Here is a 16,663-nt window from a genome sequence, read left to right on the forward strand (position 1 = left end):
TGAAGCGTGAATTTGTTATTGTATATAGTAAATCTGTATATAGTAAATTTGGAGTGAAATACGCTTACACTATTTTTCTCACTACTGTATAGTATTTATTCTTAGAGTCTTGGTTCAAGTCATACCTATGCTGTGTTTCATTTATTATTAGTCTTTGGAACATGCAATAAAGGAGGTTTCACTGAATTACTTATATATTTGCCAGCCATTTTGGTGAAAAGAATATTTTGTAGCTCTTGCGATAAATCATCTGATAGGCTTTGCTTTGAAAGAGCTAAATTACTTCTTGGCACAGCTTGCCTGAAATATGTAAAGCTAAGTGCAACTGTTAGTTTGATTACTGTGGGCAGCCTGTCTGGGAATTGGTAAAACCTACAGCTTTTACATGTGCATCTAAGTAGTTCCACTAAGACTACATTACGCTCTGGTGGGAAAACTCAGTGGCATTTTCAAGTAATTTAAATGATGCTGTTAAAATTGAAAAGAAATCTGAGATTCACCAAACCCTTACATACTTTAGTATGAATCCTACGCATTACCCAAGGGGTTATTAAGACAGTATAAATTAAGCATAATTTGGAGTAACAGTATAAATATGACATTCTGAACGTTTCTTACTCTGTGAGGCTTATTTTAGGGACTTCTCTGTAATTCCGAAAGACCTTAAGTTTTGAAGTACATCTGAAAGTCGGAGTTTTAAGAAGGCGGTCTCTGGCGATAAATTTAGATTTTTTAATTGTGAAGCTCTGTTACCATTTGTTAGAGGACATTAAGCGAGTCAGTTTACCTGTTTTGGAAGGTAAGTATTGTGTCAGTGCAGTCCCCTAGTAATTTAATTGAGTCCTGCCTCAGTGTACAAAATAATGCATATCACAGATCACCACAGGGGCTGCGTTATTTCTGGCAGTGGTGGGGCAGGTCAGTTATCCTCTCCTCTTCCTATTTGTAAAGTGGGACAACGATTACTTCTTTCTTTCACTGGGATGTTTTGTGATGAATAGATGAACGAAAGCAATTGAGATACTTATAGATTTCTTCAAAAATATTAATAGCATTTTTCTTAGCTGCTTCTCTTAATATAATAGGTCTTGAGGGATAACATGGCAAAATTATTGTTGAGAGAAACCCTTCCAAATTATCTCTTGAGTCCTTAGGCTTTTTGGTTCCCCCACCCCCCAACATGGTGGAGGGGACACGTTTTTTTCTGGTCCCTTCCATGCCTGTCACAAAGCCAAATCCTTAGTCTTCTCTTCTCTTTGGATATTTTTGCCTTTGGCAGTTTCCCTAGGCACCCGCTTGCGGCTGAAGACTTCTAAGTCTCCATCCCCAGCCTTGAAGGCAGTCTGTGCTAGGGCTGTTTTTTTCCATTTGACGGATGCAGCTTTCCATGTGGATGTCTGTTCTCTCCCCAAAGTCTAAAATGGAGCTCACCACCGTCCACTTAAATATCATCCCTACTCCTGGCTGCTCTATCTTGAAAATATATTCATTTTTCCATCAGTCACATTCTGCATTTTGGACTCCTCTTCACCATCTCTTTTTACTTCCTGTTCAGTTAGAAGACACATTCTGTCCATTCTTCCTGGGTGTAGTATTGGTCATATTTTTTGGTTTCTTTTCTGCTGTCATCTGTGGTTCACACCCTTATACCCTTATCACTTATCATCTCGGATACTTAACCAACTTGCCTGGTCCCAGTCTCTCTGACTGCCCTCCCCCCTCCCCCCCCCCCCCCCCCCCCCCCCCCCCGCAACTCTCCTGTCAATTTAATCTTTCTAAACTGTTAGACATTGTTTTTTTTTTTTTTGTGGCCTTCCTCAGTGAGAAACTCCTTGTGGCTCTGCGTTGCTCATCGCAGGTAGCCAAAGCTGCTTTCCTGATGGGCAGTCAGGAAATCAGGCTCCTGCCCTAGTCTCCGTTGCATGTGTTCATGGGCTCTGCCTTTAAATAATTGCTCTTGCATCTTTCCCTAAAGACCTTCGGGGCTTTTGGGGTGGTGTGGGAGGGAGGATGGGTGGGATAATGACTCCTCACATGACATCTGGGGAGCCCAACCCACAAGTTTGCATTTAATCTGGGACTCAAACCCCTCCAGAACTGTCCCATTTAGTCTCCTGCTGCTCTGCACAGACCCTCACTTGAGTCCCGCTCCCTGGTTTACCATTGCTGATAGTACCAAGAGACAGTCTTCCATTCTTTTTATCGTAAGTGGGGAGGAATGTACCTTTACCTTGAAACAAGAACTACAAATAATTTATTTGGAATCCTGCTTTCCTTAAAAAATAAAAACTTAACGTAGTACTGGAGCTACTTAAACTGCAGAGCAACACGCAAACATTGCTCTGCAAACAGTAGGTGTTGCTATTATTTTTAAATGCTCTTGAGAACAGAAGTACTTACATATTTAGAGGGTAGACCCTAAACCTCGGACTTCATTTAAAAGTAGAGTAAGTCACTCCCTACCAGAGTAATAAATACCCTAATAAAGTCTTGGGAGAAGACCTGGACTCTTATAGCGACAGAAGTGTGCCTGGGAGCTTAGCAAACTATAGTTGAAATTGTCAGTCCGTCTGGGATAACTTCCAATTTAGCTTTAAGGTTCTTCACTTGTGAATTCAGGAAGTCTTGTCATTTATGTGTAGTTTGTGGAAGATGAGTTTTCTTATGTATTTTATTGTGTAGGCAAGATCAAAAAAGCTCCGAGCAGCCACAAGTAAGGTGACTGTTAATGCTTAGAGAGACTTTGTGTGAGAAAATGAATACTTGAGTGCTGGGAGCTGGGCACCATGTTGCAGTTTTCTTTCCTTTTTTAGGAAATTAAGTATTTTGTAGGCTTCCTAAAAATCTCTCAATTTTAAGGGTGTAATCAGAAAGGTAACATCTGTATTGGCAACGCCAGTGGAGAAACATTAACTCAAAGTGGTCAACTGAGAATTCATTTTATTTTGGGGATTGTGAAATGAATGACGATGTGGCATCTTGCTTTAGAAATTTTGTGTTTGAGTTGGAAGCTTGACATTTGAGTGTTAGGAAAGAATTGACTTAATTTTCCTTTTAAATAATTTGAAATTTTTACATGTCTAATGCAGGGAAATATCAGAAAAAGTATCATTCTGTAGGAACTTCTTTGATTTGAATGCTGTTTGGGAGAATGTACAGTCAGCAGTTGGTTAAGCTGTACTAGGAGAGATGGGAGCTGAGCCGTACTACAGATCTTGAGTGGGGCACAGTTTTCTTCACGGAGCTGGGACTGGCTGGAGAGCATTTGTGTTCTTACCCACCCATCTTTTCATGTGGATTTTTACATCTATACTTTTTGTCAATTAGTCTTGAAAATAAGGAAAGGAAATTAACTTCTTAGTTGAAGGATATTTTGTTTGGATGGAATTACTTCATCCAAGAAAATTGACAGTAATTTTTTTTTTTTGCTTTTGAGGATTTTATTTATTTATTTATTTGAGACAGAAAAAGGGAGAGTGAGAGTGAGCATATGCGGGGCGGGGGAGCAGAAGAAAAGGGACAAGCAGATTCCCCACTGAGAAGGGAGCCCCACGTGGGGCTCAGTCCCAGAACCCTGGGATCATGATGGGAGCTGAAAGCAGACACTTATCCGACTGAGCCACCCAGGCACCCCGACAGTGATACTTTTGTTTTTGGTGCCATGAGGAGAATATCAGAGTAACATTTTAAAGTGAGAGTAATTTAATTACTCTCACTTTAAATTTAATTTCCTTAGAGAAACTGAGTTTTTTAAATTGTGGGGTTAGAGGGAATTTTTGTAGCAACCCTAAACAAAACCTGAAATTTATGATGTAATAAATTCTGTGTTCAGTGCAACATAATGACGTAGATCTATAAATTTAATCAGAAGAAAGAGCATATGTTAATAGCTGTCCATAACATAAACCATTTAAGTGGTAAATAATCAGCATTTGCTATACATTTATTGCTAAGCCAGCTTTTTATTAATGACTGCTTGAAGCAGTATTTTGTGAAAAAGTTTTCTTGATTTTCTCTCTTTCTCACTCTCTCTCTCTCTTTTTTTTTTCTCTGTAGCGTCATTCTAGAGAAGGAAAAAACCCCTAGAGTGCTATAGTCTAACTTTGGGTTTATAGTACTTTCCTACCACATCTGCAGATCTCTTATTTTACATTCTTCTATTGTGTTAACTTACATATATATATTTTTAAAGATTTATTTATTAATTTGGGGGGGCGGGTAGAGGGAGAGTCCTGATGCAGACTCCCCGGTGAGCTCGGTGCCCACCCCAGTGCCCCATCCCAGGACCCCGAGATCATGATCTGAGCCGAAATCAAGAGTCGGATGCTTAACTAATTGAATTACCCAGGCACCCCAACTTACATATTTTAAACAAAAGTTCTAATCAACCTCATTTTCTCATTGGATTTCTGCAGCTCTGAAGCCATTCAGAACAACAGACTTCTGTTTTTCCCTCCAATGTGTGCAGACTGCTGTCAGGATCAGATTCTCCCACCTGGAGTAAATTCATTGGACTCTGCTTCCTATTTAGGTTTGTATCTCAGGACGCCCTGTTCCAAGAATTTGGAGAATCAGGCCCTGGGATATTTGTCCGTGGTGTTCTGGGCCACTTGAGGGAAACTGCTTTATTGAAATGGGAGAAATACCAGGTTAATTTGCGAGCATTCTGTTCTTTGTATGTCCTCACTTACTTTGCAGGTAGGGAAATTCCTCTGTATGATACACTCCGCTAAACAATTTTTGCCTTGGGTGGAAATTGTTCTAGAGACGGAGAGACGTGAGCATCCGGTTTTGAGAAGCAAGAGTTCACACCCCCGAATCTTTGCTGTATTCTCCCTCAGTCTCTTTCTCTTTTCACACGCATGCACACGACCTTTATTCTTAAAATGATAAACATATCAGGTTTGATTTTTCACTTCCGCTAATTTAATTTGGTAATATAGTCTGCCTTTTAAAAGGGGAGTTGGGGTGTATTTTTTCGTGCGAAACTAGATGTTCTAGATGATTATTTTTGTGAAGTTGTATTTGTTATTTTAGAAAAGGAAAATGAGTGATTTTGCATTTAGCAAATTCCTGGGCAGATTCTGTGTTTATGAATTACGTGTTTTTGCTTCATCTGAGTTAAGTGCTAAATGTTTTCATTATTCATATCTAGATTGTAATTTGGTGATTCCATTCTTCTGGTAGGAATTATGAGTGGTAGTTTTTAATAACAAAAACACTAGCTGTTAAAACTGCTTTTGAGAAGTTGGTGTAGTTTAGATATTTTTAGTATTTTTCTAGAAGTTTCTGGATTGCAAGATTCTTTTGGTCAGAGTAAGTTATTAAGATCAGTGTTAAGCACTGTAAATCTACTCCACTGAAAGCTTAATCATCTCTCTGTTTGCTATAAAGATAACTTATTTACCATGAAAGATCTACTTTATGATTAGTTTTAAAATATTTTTCTTATGCTATGAGGCTATAAGTTTTCTAAGATTTCTTTCACAAATTCGTATTTTTAAAACTTGTCTGCATCTATTCCACATTTTTAGTGCATTTATGATCTTTTACATTTTGATATACCATACTAGTTCTCTTATTTCCAGTGACTCTGAATGTTGCAAATTTAATTGTTTTCCACATAGTCCAAAAGAGCTAAACTGACCCAGAAGAATAATTGGAAAGTAGTATCAGTGACTTACAGGTGAATATACAAATCAGATCAAATAATTATCTTCCTAATTCTCTCCCTTCCTTCCAGATTTAAACTAATATTAAAGAATCTGCTATTGCTTTTACTCTGCCTCTTGTATAATTTTGTAGATTTTACAAGTCTACAGAGAGCAGATGTGACAATTTAACCTGTTATATGTGTTGCATTCATGTTACCTTGTGTCCGTCTTTAGTTTAATCTGCCTTATCTTAGAGGATGGGTGGTAGCGAGATGTGGGGGGCTGCTGAGCTCTTCTGACGCAGGGACCGGGTGTATCTCTCCATTTTGTGGCCTCTGGTGCTTCATGTCAGGACATAGCAGACTAACAGTTGTTGAGGTTGTCTTGACACTTTAAGGAACCAGTATTGGAATAAAGACCCTAATTATTGTTGCTGTATTGATACTGATCATGTATAATCAAATCATTTTTATGATATTAAATTAAATATTTGTAAGGATGATTTGTCCTAGAATTTGGAAGCAGTATCTTGAAAGGTTAACTGTGTATATATTATTAAAGCCACAGATATGTAAAATCAGGACCACGCTCTTACTTTTCTAGGAATGTATGCTGTTAGCAAAGTATAATTGGTGATAAAAATTCACAAGCTCTAAATTTGTATATCTGCCTATGTACTTTATCTGATAAATGTCAGCAAGCTGGAATGGAAGGGATATGTAGAAATATTCAAGGCGGTTTGGTCAGGTATAGAAATCGGAAAAAGAAACTAAGGCATAAGCCAGGGTAGGAGAAGTCTTAGTGATATTAAGATTTTCAGTATTTACCATTGGAAAACCAGAGGCACTTACCTGGTTAGCATTTGAAAAAATTTTTTTTGATAGAATTATTAAGTTTCAGTGATAGGTATGGAAAGATTCCTCTCTGCCTCCACACTAATAGGATTGTTCAGGTTCTCACATATGATAAAACTTGGACCTTGAATATATTAGTTAAGTGGGTATGTGAAGACAGTGCTGTTGAATTTAACACTGAATATGAAAAATATGTAGGATTGCTAAGTGGCTTTCACTGGGGTTTTGCACTGGAGGAATCTTAAGGAAGTTACTTCAGTAACAACTTTTAGAGTCTGTAGTTGCTTTAAAATATATTGTCATATTGCAGTTAGTTACGTGATTGTTACAGTTGAGAGGTTCTCAGGTGGGAGGTTGTTTGGGGAGGTGTGTAGGTATTTTCGATTTTCAAAATGATTGGAGGCACTGCTGTCATTGACGGTGCAGGGCAGTGCTAGGTGGCTGTAACAGAAGAGACAGACAAGGAATAGTTGCCCCGTCCAAAATGCAGTGGTCTTCTGTTGAGAGACACTGCCAGATTCTCAGTTCTTGTGTTTAACATCCCTTGTTTTTAGTATAGTTTAGTAAAGGATTTAATTTTTTAAATACCATCTGAGAACTCAGTGTTGGATTTGCAATGCTTTTGACATTGTAAAATATTTTAGATACATGATTTGACAATGTTGTGAGTCAAGAGAGAAAAAAAATGAGAGGCTGGTTTTTGGCAGTTGGGATTAGTTAGAAGTGATGGAGAGGAGAGGCCAAGCATACACGTATATAGTGAACCATTGAAAAAAAAAGATGTTAAGATCATTTTCTCTGGAAAGAAATGATGAGTGCATTCCTATTAGGACAAAGAGGGAACAGACAGTGCAGAAAGTCAGAGAGGTTATTAATCATTTAACAACCTGAATTAAGTCGTAACTTTTTATTAAGAAAAAGTGAGATTCATTGAGATAACAAATGAAAGACTAAAATGTTGTAAGTACTTTAATTTTTGAGTTCTTTGGGATTAGAGGCCAGATGCCATGGTATCTCAGTTGTTTGAATTGTGTCTGTGAGCCAGCAACTACAAAAGGGGAGGAAGGAAGGGAGGAAAGTGTTAAGTGAAGGGGAAAAAAGCAATGACAAGCATATGGGAAGAAGGAGGCAGTATCTCCTTTGATGAAAGAAAATGGCAGCTCTATCCTTTGGTGTCCTTAGGATAAAAATCTTGGTATCCTCCCTGACTTCCTCTTTTTTCATACCTAACATCTACTCTGACAGCAAATCTTAGGGACTCTGTTTTTAAAATATATCCAGGATCTGATTACTTCTCACCTCTCTTCTACTATAAGGGCCAAGTTGCCGCCATCTCTTGCCTAGGTGAGGGCATTAGCCGACCCCCTCCTGAAAGGTCTGCTTGTCCCCACCCTGCTCTCTTAGGGTCTCTTTTAAACCTAAGTCACATCAGGTGTGCCACCTTGAGCCTCCCAGTGGCTTTCCATCCCTGGATGGAAAAGCTCTAGCCGTTCTGGTGAACAGTGCTTACCTTGCAAAACCCATACTTTACCAACCCCCCATCCCCATCTCGCTCCCCACACGTTTCCGAATCACCTCCTCCACTTTCCCTTCCAATCACTGTGCCCCTGTCACCATCCTTGCCCTCCCTCAAACACCCAGGCCCGCTGCTGAATGGGGTTTCTCACTTCCTTATGATGCTCCTTGCCCACCTTGGCTCTTCTGGCTTTTATGCAGTTGTCTCTTTCTTACTGAGGTCTTCTCTGACCTCACTGTTGGAGTCACAGGCAGAGAGACAGAGATTGTAGTTCCTATCTCCTTATCTCCCTCTCCCTACCACCTCTTTATTTTTTCCCTAAAGCACTTTTGTTATCTGACCTCCTGCCCACTTTACTGATTTGTTTATTGCACCCTCTGCCCCAAGGAGGGCAGGGATTTTTCTGTTTCTTGTTGAAAACAGTGGTTGACACATAGTAGGTGTTAAGGGAAGGCAGGAGTAAACAGTTGGTGAAATATGGTTAAGAAGCTATGGCAGAAACCCATTATGAGAGTGGCTGAGTTATCCTGACCTCCATGAACTTGTCTTGTGAGTTGAGGATGCTAGTACTTCCCACTGTAAAAATCAGCTGGGCTGGCTTACGTGAAGGTGTAGCCCAGTGCCGCTGGTCTTAGAAGGCAGGTCATAAGTGATAGTTGCAATGATGATCCTGATGATTCTCGTCGGAAGGAGAAGACAAGCTGAAGGAAATGGTAAAGCCTCATAGCTCTTTCCAAAGATCTTTCATGATAGCATTTGCATTTCCCTGCAGTTTTTAAGTTCTGTTCCTTAAAGAGGACTCCCTGTGGCCTATGTTAGTAAATCCACCCATAAAAGTTTAGTAAGAGGGCAAGTGAAATCGCTGACATTTTATTCGCTTCTGAGCGCCAAGTTGTCCGTTGTCACGGTCCTCCTGGTGGACTGTATGGCATTCAGTAGGCACTGATGATAGAGGCGGCAGTGTGACAACCAGATGCACAGTTTAACTTCCTAACGATTTTAAGTCTCATAGAAAAGGATCGGTTCTGCTCAATAGGAGATGTATACTAAAGAAAGGCATGTTAAATATATGTGAGAGAGATGTTCAGTATTAAAATTTAAAGGGATGGACTTCATGGGTTAACCTCCCTCCAGTTATCTGAAATCATATTCTCGGAGTATTTCCTTACTGAGAGTTTACATGGGTCTGGCTAGCACTGAGTTCTCTAACAAGACGCAAGCCCCATCCCTGTGCCAATTGTGACTAAAAACTAGTTCAGATGACTAGGTCCTGCCTGACTTACATAGTGCCTTTGATGGTTAAAGGTGATCAGGTGAGTGTGGTTAAATAGCTCAAGGGGAAAAAAACCCCAAACTGTCCTTATTAATGAACTGGGGTAAAAATGTCAAAGTGCTGTTTTTTATGATAGTGGGCAGGCCATATATTCTTCTAAGATGAAGAATGTCAAGAAGTCACACGTTCCTTGGTTTATTAGCAATTAGAACATAAAAGTTGTACAATGTGAGTGGAGTCTTGTGGATCTGGGAAGGAGGGAGAATCTATTAAAGCAAGTTCACGAAGAAATAAGAGACCTATGCCTGATAGTATGTGTGCATATGTATACCTGCTGGAAGCATTTAGAATGTCACTGTGGAAGTGCCGCTTAAAGTGGTACAACTTTCATTTATTGTGAATGACTTCCAGTGACTCCTAGGATGTCTGTGACAGAAAGGACCATCTTCACAGATTGTCATTTAGAAACAAGTATGTCATACGCATTTACAAGAAATGATTTTGTCTTATCGTTTCAGTGTACTATAAATATACTGAATAAAAATTTTAAAGGAATAATTGCAGTTCTTTCCAAACAGCTTTTATTAAAACATTTGCCTTTTCCTACAAGGGTTTTGTTTTGTTCCTCCCTGGGAATATGTTAGCAAATCCACTTTTCTACTTCCGGAACTTGAAAAACTAAATAATGTAAAGGGTCTAATTGTGTTTGCATTCAACACAGTATTGATATAAGTGAAAGAAGGACATTTATTTACATTGCCAAATAGATTACTCAGCAATGCTTTGTGTTTCTATTAACAGAGCTAATCTGTTTCTTCTTAGGAATGATGCAATTTCACAGCAAAAGTTGGATGTCATTCTAATGAGTCTGCTTTCAATTGTAGAGTACAGTGAAGGCCTAGTAAAGATTAGTAAGAAATCTATTTTATTGTAGATAATAAATCTGTGAAGTAAGCTCTCAGCATAGATTGAACTTGATCTGGCATGGAGTTGCTTTATGAATAGCCCTTTGAGCAAACCCTACAGTTCTGTATGTGGTTTTAAATCCCTGTAAATTTGTAGGCAGGTACATATTACAATTGTCTGTTTTTCTTTTTAGGGCTCATGTAATCAAAGAAGTTTCTTTGTTGTGTGTATCTTTTCAGAACACAACAGGAATTGAAAATGAATCAGGTGAGTTTAAAAATAAGAATTTATACAAATACATTACCTAGATATTAGACCAGTTTTTGAATTTTAAAAGATCAAAACACACACATTCATTTCTCCCAGATTTTCTTTTTTGTTTCTTAGTACCATTAACCAGTTCATTGTTTTCATAGTGTGCGTTTGTTTGTGGAGTGGCATGTGCACTGTTGTGGCGTGGGTTGGCATTTCCGTGGAACCCTGCACTGCGAGTGATTCTTTGAGACCTTAGTTCTGACTTTCTGTTCAGACTACCTTTCCCCTGCCACACTGTTGTGTTAATTTTTTGTTTTTGTTTTGAAGCTTATTGAGCTTTTCTTTTTAATACTTTTTATTTTGCAAATTATCCATTGGATGAAAAGGGAAGTTTGAATTTTGTTTTTAGTGACCGAAACTGATCAAGTGGGAAACTTTATAAGCGTTCTGTGCTTGAAAACCTGTGGATAGAATAAAAAGAAGGCAGATATTAAAATGTAAGATGTGTTTCTCCTTATAGGAGGGTGTGGGACTACCTCCAGATTAAACAATTCAGTTATGGAGATTTCTATAGCCTCAGGGGTATTCTGATAAGTACAATCAGTTATGTGGACTTAATGTATTCTAAAGGATTCTAAGGATTCTTATTTTCTGGTCTTAACATCGTTTCACTTGTAGTTACAGAAATTCATGGGTGTTAGAAACACTCTCTTTTGAGATCGTAATAAACACATTTAAAACATATGAAAGGCAAAACTTGAAAATGTGAAGTCTAATTTGTAGTGCTTAGCTTAAAACTTTCAGACTTGAAAATGTTTTGTGTCCCTCATTATCTGAAATTTTGGACACCTTTTTATCATTTACAGGTGCTTCTACTGGAGTCCCGATTTTATTAGGGTGGCCACATTTAATAAGTTCAGTCCTGTGTTGCATTGAGAGATGTGAAATTTTTGGAATGGATTCTTTTGATTTCTTTTCATTACTTTCCTTTATCAAAAATACATTTATTTTAATGTGGAGGACCATGCATCATAAAAAATGAATCTGGTGAACACATGGGGCACATGGTTTCTATTATTTTACAACTTGCAGATTTACTGACATGCTTTTGAAGCCAAATTATTTTTTGAAATGGTGAGATGGGGGAGGGGCGAAGAGAACAGAGTGGATTTTCATAGTCCTTGTTCATCAAAGTTATGCGCTTATATATGTCATACCTTTCATTTATTTTTCTATCTGAAGACTGATTCCATATATATGTGAACCTGGTCACCCAAAGGAACTTTTCTCCCGCCTAGGAACTGTTGTTAGAAGAGCCTTGGGATTCTGGATTAGAACGATTGTGAATGCTTCCAGAGTGGAATCCAAATATTGACATTGCTTTTGGGGCATCACTGTTCAGCAGTCAGTTGTTTCAGGTGGCTACAACTTTACCCGTAGGCTTAATAAGGCTCTAATTCTTACACCGTATTTGGCTACTCATATTTTATTTCTAACGTCTTTTGACCTGTTTGACACCTCACACTTTCATTTTATGGTTCCTTTTATATCAAGTGACCTTGTGTTCAGAAAGTCCACATGCCATTCGAAAGAGTTGTAGCCATAACCTTTTCTTTTTTTGGCTCTTTTACAATTTCATTTTGTTTTTGACAAGTTTTAATATCAGATCTGCAAAGGACTGCCTTTGATGCCAAATGCCAAATATCAGTGGAAAAGTGTCCTCTTATGTTTCTAATGGTTAGCACATTTCTGATTTGGATGTAATTTAAGTGGTCTGGTAGTAATGAATCTTTTATTTGGATTATAAAAATTGTCCACTTTTTATGAGTAAAATTTTCAGCATCTTTAGTTATATTTTCCTTATCTGAGGGATTTTAGTTGCATGATGTTACTATGTCATGGCATAAAATCGATGAGTGTTTTCAACAACTGTCTCAGTAATTCTTAAAAGTTAAGAATTGTTTCAGGGCATTTTATGTTTTTCCCTCTTATATTCTTCTCATTTTCAGCCAGTGAAAATGAGAAATCAGAAACTTGAAAGTAACTACACAAATATTTGGATATTAAAAAAGTTTTAACTTGAACCAGATGGATTTTTTTTTTAAGTTTATTTATTTAAGCAATCTTTGTACCCAGCGTGGGGCTCGAACTCAGGACCCTGAGATCAAGAGCAGCATGTTCCACCGACTGAGCCAGCCAGGCACACCTGAACCAGAATGAGTTTTTTTCCTCCTCTTTTAAGTAGGCTCCGTGCCCAGTGTATAGCCCAACCCAGGGCTCCAACTCATGACCCTGAGATCATGACCTGAGCTGAAACCAAGAGTCAGATGCTTAACTGAGTGAGCCACCCAGGCGCCCCTGAACCAGATTGATTTTTAATTAAAATCTTAATGGTGATGTTAGGGTCAGATGATTCTCTCTAGGGACTGAGCAACTGTGCTTAGATGAATTTTAGCAGTCAGATCTCTCTCTTATGGTGGTCATGGTCTTCAGACGGCAGCACAGTGTCATTCATTTATATGTGTCTGCTGGATGAGGTTTAGGGACTGAAGGACCCCCAGAATGAGCAGATCATATTGTTTGCAAACGGGTTTTTTAGAGGAAACAGCAGACTCGGAAGTCTCACGGTATTTTAGGAGCTGACTACTGAAGCAGTGTTCGAACTGCTCAGTCTTCCCAGTGGTGTTCCAAGTTGCTCCTGGTTGTGGTGGCTCCACAGGCTGTCTCTCTCACCCCAGCTCCAGGCTACACAAAGCCTCTAGCTCCACATGTTCTTTTCCTTCTTTCCCTTCTGGTTTGTTCTGTACTCACCACTTAGCCCTTCTCTTATCTTCCCAGCTTGGAACGCCGCTTGCTTTGCCTGCGAGCCTTTGTTCCTTCCAGCCGGGTCCAGGCCTGGTTGGCAGGCGAGAGGAGCGCTACTCTGCCCTTCCACTTCGTTCTCCCATTTTCTTTTCTCTTTGCTGTAAATCACAGGTACCCTTTCCTGCTTCATTAGCATTCCACCCGCATCCCAGTATTTAAGTTGGGAGATGTTCCACTATTTCCCTCCTTATCCCCCCTGTATTTATCTAAGAGAATCCCAAACTTTATAAATGACTTTCTCATTGAATAAAGAAAGAGTTTAGAGTGCTTTACTTTATAGGATATCAAGGGTGAGCAAAGTTCCATAATTTGAACATGCTCATGGTAGTTTAAAATAGATACACTGGAGTTTACTACCACTTCCTGTCTACTGAGTGCTTAACCAACATGCCAGGCACTCCATTAAGTATTGCACACATTATTTTCTCACTCATTTAGTCTTTGCAGCCATTCTCTGAAGTGTAGGTATTACCTCCATTTTATGGATGAAGGCATGAAGGCCCAGAGAGGTGGCCATTGCTTACCCACGACCACTCAGACAGTAAGGGATAGAGCTCTGATTCACACTCTTGCTTGTCAGATTCCAAAGCCCAGCTTCTTGGCCACCGTGCTATACTGATGTCTCAGTCAGGAAAAGCTGTGTTCTGCTGTGCTAGTAAACAAGCAGCTCCCAAAGCTCGGGGGCTTAATGTGGCTTATCCTGTTATTTCTTGTTCTTGCTCCACGTCCTGTGTGATCTGCTGTTGGACTTGCTCAAGAACCAGAGGTGATGAAGGCTTTGTCTCAATATACATCACTTCTACTCATATTTAGTTAGCCTAGGGTAGTCATATGGACACATCTAACTTAACTAAAACAAGGGTGTTAGGGGCTGGCCAGGGGAGGGTGGGCAGTGCAATCCTATGAGGTGCCTGGGAGGAGAAGAGAACTGTAGTATTTTGGGTATAGCCTCAGGGAATTTTCCCCAGCTTTATTGAGATATAGTTGACATGGCGCATTGTGTAAGTTTTAGCCCTAATGAGGTAATACAACTGCCTTGATTTCAGATTTATTGAGTCACAGTTAGTTTTTTTTTTTTTTTAAAGAATCTTTGGGTAACTCAAGTTGTTCCTGATAATTTGAAACTTTCTATCAACATAGTAGCTTATGATTGCAGCATCTCTACATCCTGGTCAGTGATCTACAGTATTGCCAGTAGCCTCTAGCAAAACAGTTTAGCGACTTAGCCTTCCAGACTTTTAAAAAGTTTTATGTAGTAAAATAACAAAAGCAGCTTTTAATCCCTGGGTGCTGCAGATCCAGCCCCAAGAACTGTGTTAAGCCACCATAGTTGCATTATCTTGGCTGTTCTGGGTGTTCATTCGTTCCCTCCTTCCTCCTGTGTATGCTGCAGCCCGGTGTGTTGTGGGTTCTGCAGTGAACCAGACAGGCAAGGGCTCTGCTCTGCAGCTTACCCAGTCAGAGTGAGACAGTTGAAAAGCAGAAGACCTGACAATTTCAGGTAGTGAAAAGGGCTGTGAAGACAGTGAAACCCGGTAATGTGGTAAAGAATGATGGATGAAGGCGGGGGAGGTTCTTTGGATTCCACGCTCAGGGACGGCTGTTCTGAAGAGGTGACTAACAATTAAAACAGAGACTCAAGTGATCGCCAAGAATCAGATACATGAAGATCCAGGGAAAGAAAATTCTCAGTAGAGTGAGCCAATAGTGAGTGCAAAGGCCCTGAGGTGGGAGTGAGCTTGCTGGTTCGGGGACAGACAGAACAGGCTGGGGGCTGGAGCTTGGCAAGCATCAGGGACTCTGGGACAAGATGAAGGTGGGGAGAGGCAGTGGTCAGATTCTATGCCCCTTAAGGGCCATAGAAAGAAGTTTGTATTTTATTCGAACTGCAGTGGAAAGCCGCTGGACAGTGACATGATGTGTTTTCCATTTTTTAGAGCATTACCTTTATCTTTATTGGGCAAGAGGATAGCAATATGCTTGTTTAGTATTGAGATTAACACTGTATTTGAGGATAGTTTCTTCAGTTGGACAATTTAATGGGGCTGCCAGCTTTTTGGAAGAGGGCACTTTTTAAATGTGATTCAGAACTATTTGACTACCGTTGTTTTCCAGAGACGGTGTGGAGGTTTTCTTGTTCTGTGTCCTCATCTCTGTTACTAGAGTCATACTCATTCCTTAACCAAACATAATTTAATGCTGTTTCAATAAACTGAAGCTTATTTCATCCCCTCCCCCCATTGTTTGCTCCCGGAATAGTAGCTGAGAGTCTTGTTTGCAAGTTTAAACAAAGAAGAGTGGTTCATAGAATTTGAAGTATTAGCACTCTGCTTCTCGGATATCTTCTGCTGCTAACAGCAATTAACTGTGGTGATTATCATTAGTCTGTTGCAGAATAATATGTGTCTTAGTGTGAATATACTGTGACACGTTCTCAGTGCAAAGCAATATTCAGTCTAATCTCTTCTGCCAGCCACTGCTGTTGCTCTTCAGTGTTTTGATTAAGTTGAATATTTAAGAAACTAGGTGCTTTAATTAAATAGATTAAAACAGATGCAATCATTTATGGTCATTTTCTGGGTGGTGTATGTAAAAAGAGTTACAAATTTAAATGAAATACCAGTAAAACTTGCTTATGTTTGTACTTTTAAAAATAGAGATACCATGCGTTCTGCCTGTCTCAGACGGTACGAGCAGCCTCATGTCACAGCAGCCAATGCCAGGGTTATGCTACATGGTGCTATGCAGCGGAGTTACCTTCCCACTTCCAGTGGTATCTGTGTAAGAGGTGGGGGTGTGTGTAGGGGAGTGGAGCAGGCTGGTTCTAAGGCTACCGTGTGCCTGGAGCAGAGCAGATGAACAAGGAATGAGTGGGCAGAGAGGTGTGGGCTCAGCTCCGTGGTCATTGTCAAGATCAGAGTAGACTTTGCCTGGAGAGATGGGAAATTGTTGGAGGGTTTTGAGCAGAGGAATGCTTGAGTTAGGTCTTGAAGAAAAAAATCTTGAAGAAAAATTTTTTTTTCTCGGCATCAGTATTTTTTTCCTTTATTTTCTGGGACCGTTGAAGTTTCATTTGAACATGATTTAAAGAGGAGAGTGTGGAAGTCATTTACTTATTTTACTTTATAGATTTTATTTATTTATTTGAGAGAGAGTGGGAAGGAGAGGGAGAGAGAATCCCAAGCAGACTCCACGCTGAGCGCAGAGCCTGATGTGGGGCTCGATCCCACGACCGCGAGATCATGACCTGAGCCGGAGCCAGGAGTTGGATGCTTCACTGACTAAGCCACCCATGTGCCCCTATTTTACTTTAAAAACCTACTTTGAAGTATAATTTTTG

The 16,663-nt window shown here is 39.6% G+C and overlaps 1 protein-coding gene across 5 annotated transcripts in view; it reads left to right on the forward strand.

Annotated features, from left to right (window-relative positions):
* The first annotated feature begins 4,398 nt into the window (after positions 1–4,398).
* The window catches only part of PRDM2 (PR/SET domain 2), a 105,349-nt gene continuing 93,084 nt past the window's right edge, over positions 4,399–16,663 (forward strand). For 4 of the 5 annotated variants that reach the window (XM_034671232.1, XM_034671233.1, XM_034671236.1 and 1 more), the window contains exon 1: positions 10,397–10,470. In XM_034671232.1, coding sequence (XP_034527123.1) covers positions 10,462–10,470 — 9 coding nt within the window. In that variant the 5' untranslated portion in view covers positions 10,397–10,461. Of the gene's footprint in view, positions 4,532–10,396; positions 10,471–16,663 lie in introns of those variants that run through there. The other variant, XM_034671238.1, reaches the window with a different exon arrangement.

The sequence above is a fragment of the Ailuropoda melanoleuca genome, chromosome 11 (assembly GCF_002007445.2).
Source record: "Ailuropoda melanoleuca isolate Jingjing chromosome 11, ASM200744v2, whole genome shotgun sequence".
NCBI lineage: Eukaryota > Metazoa > Chordata > Mammalia > Carnivora > Ursidae > Ailuropoda > Ailuropoda melanoleuca.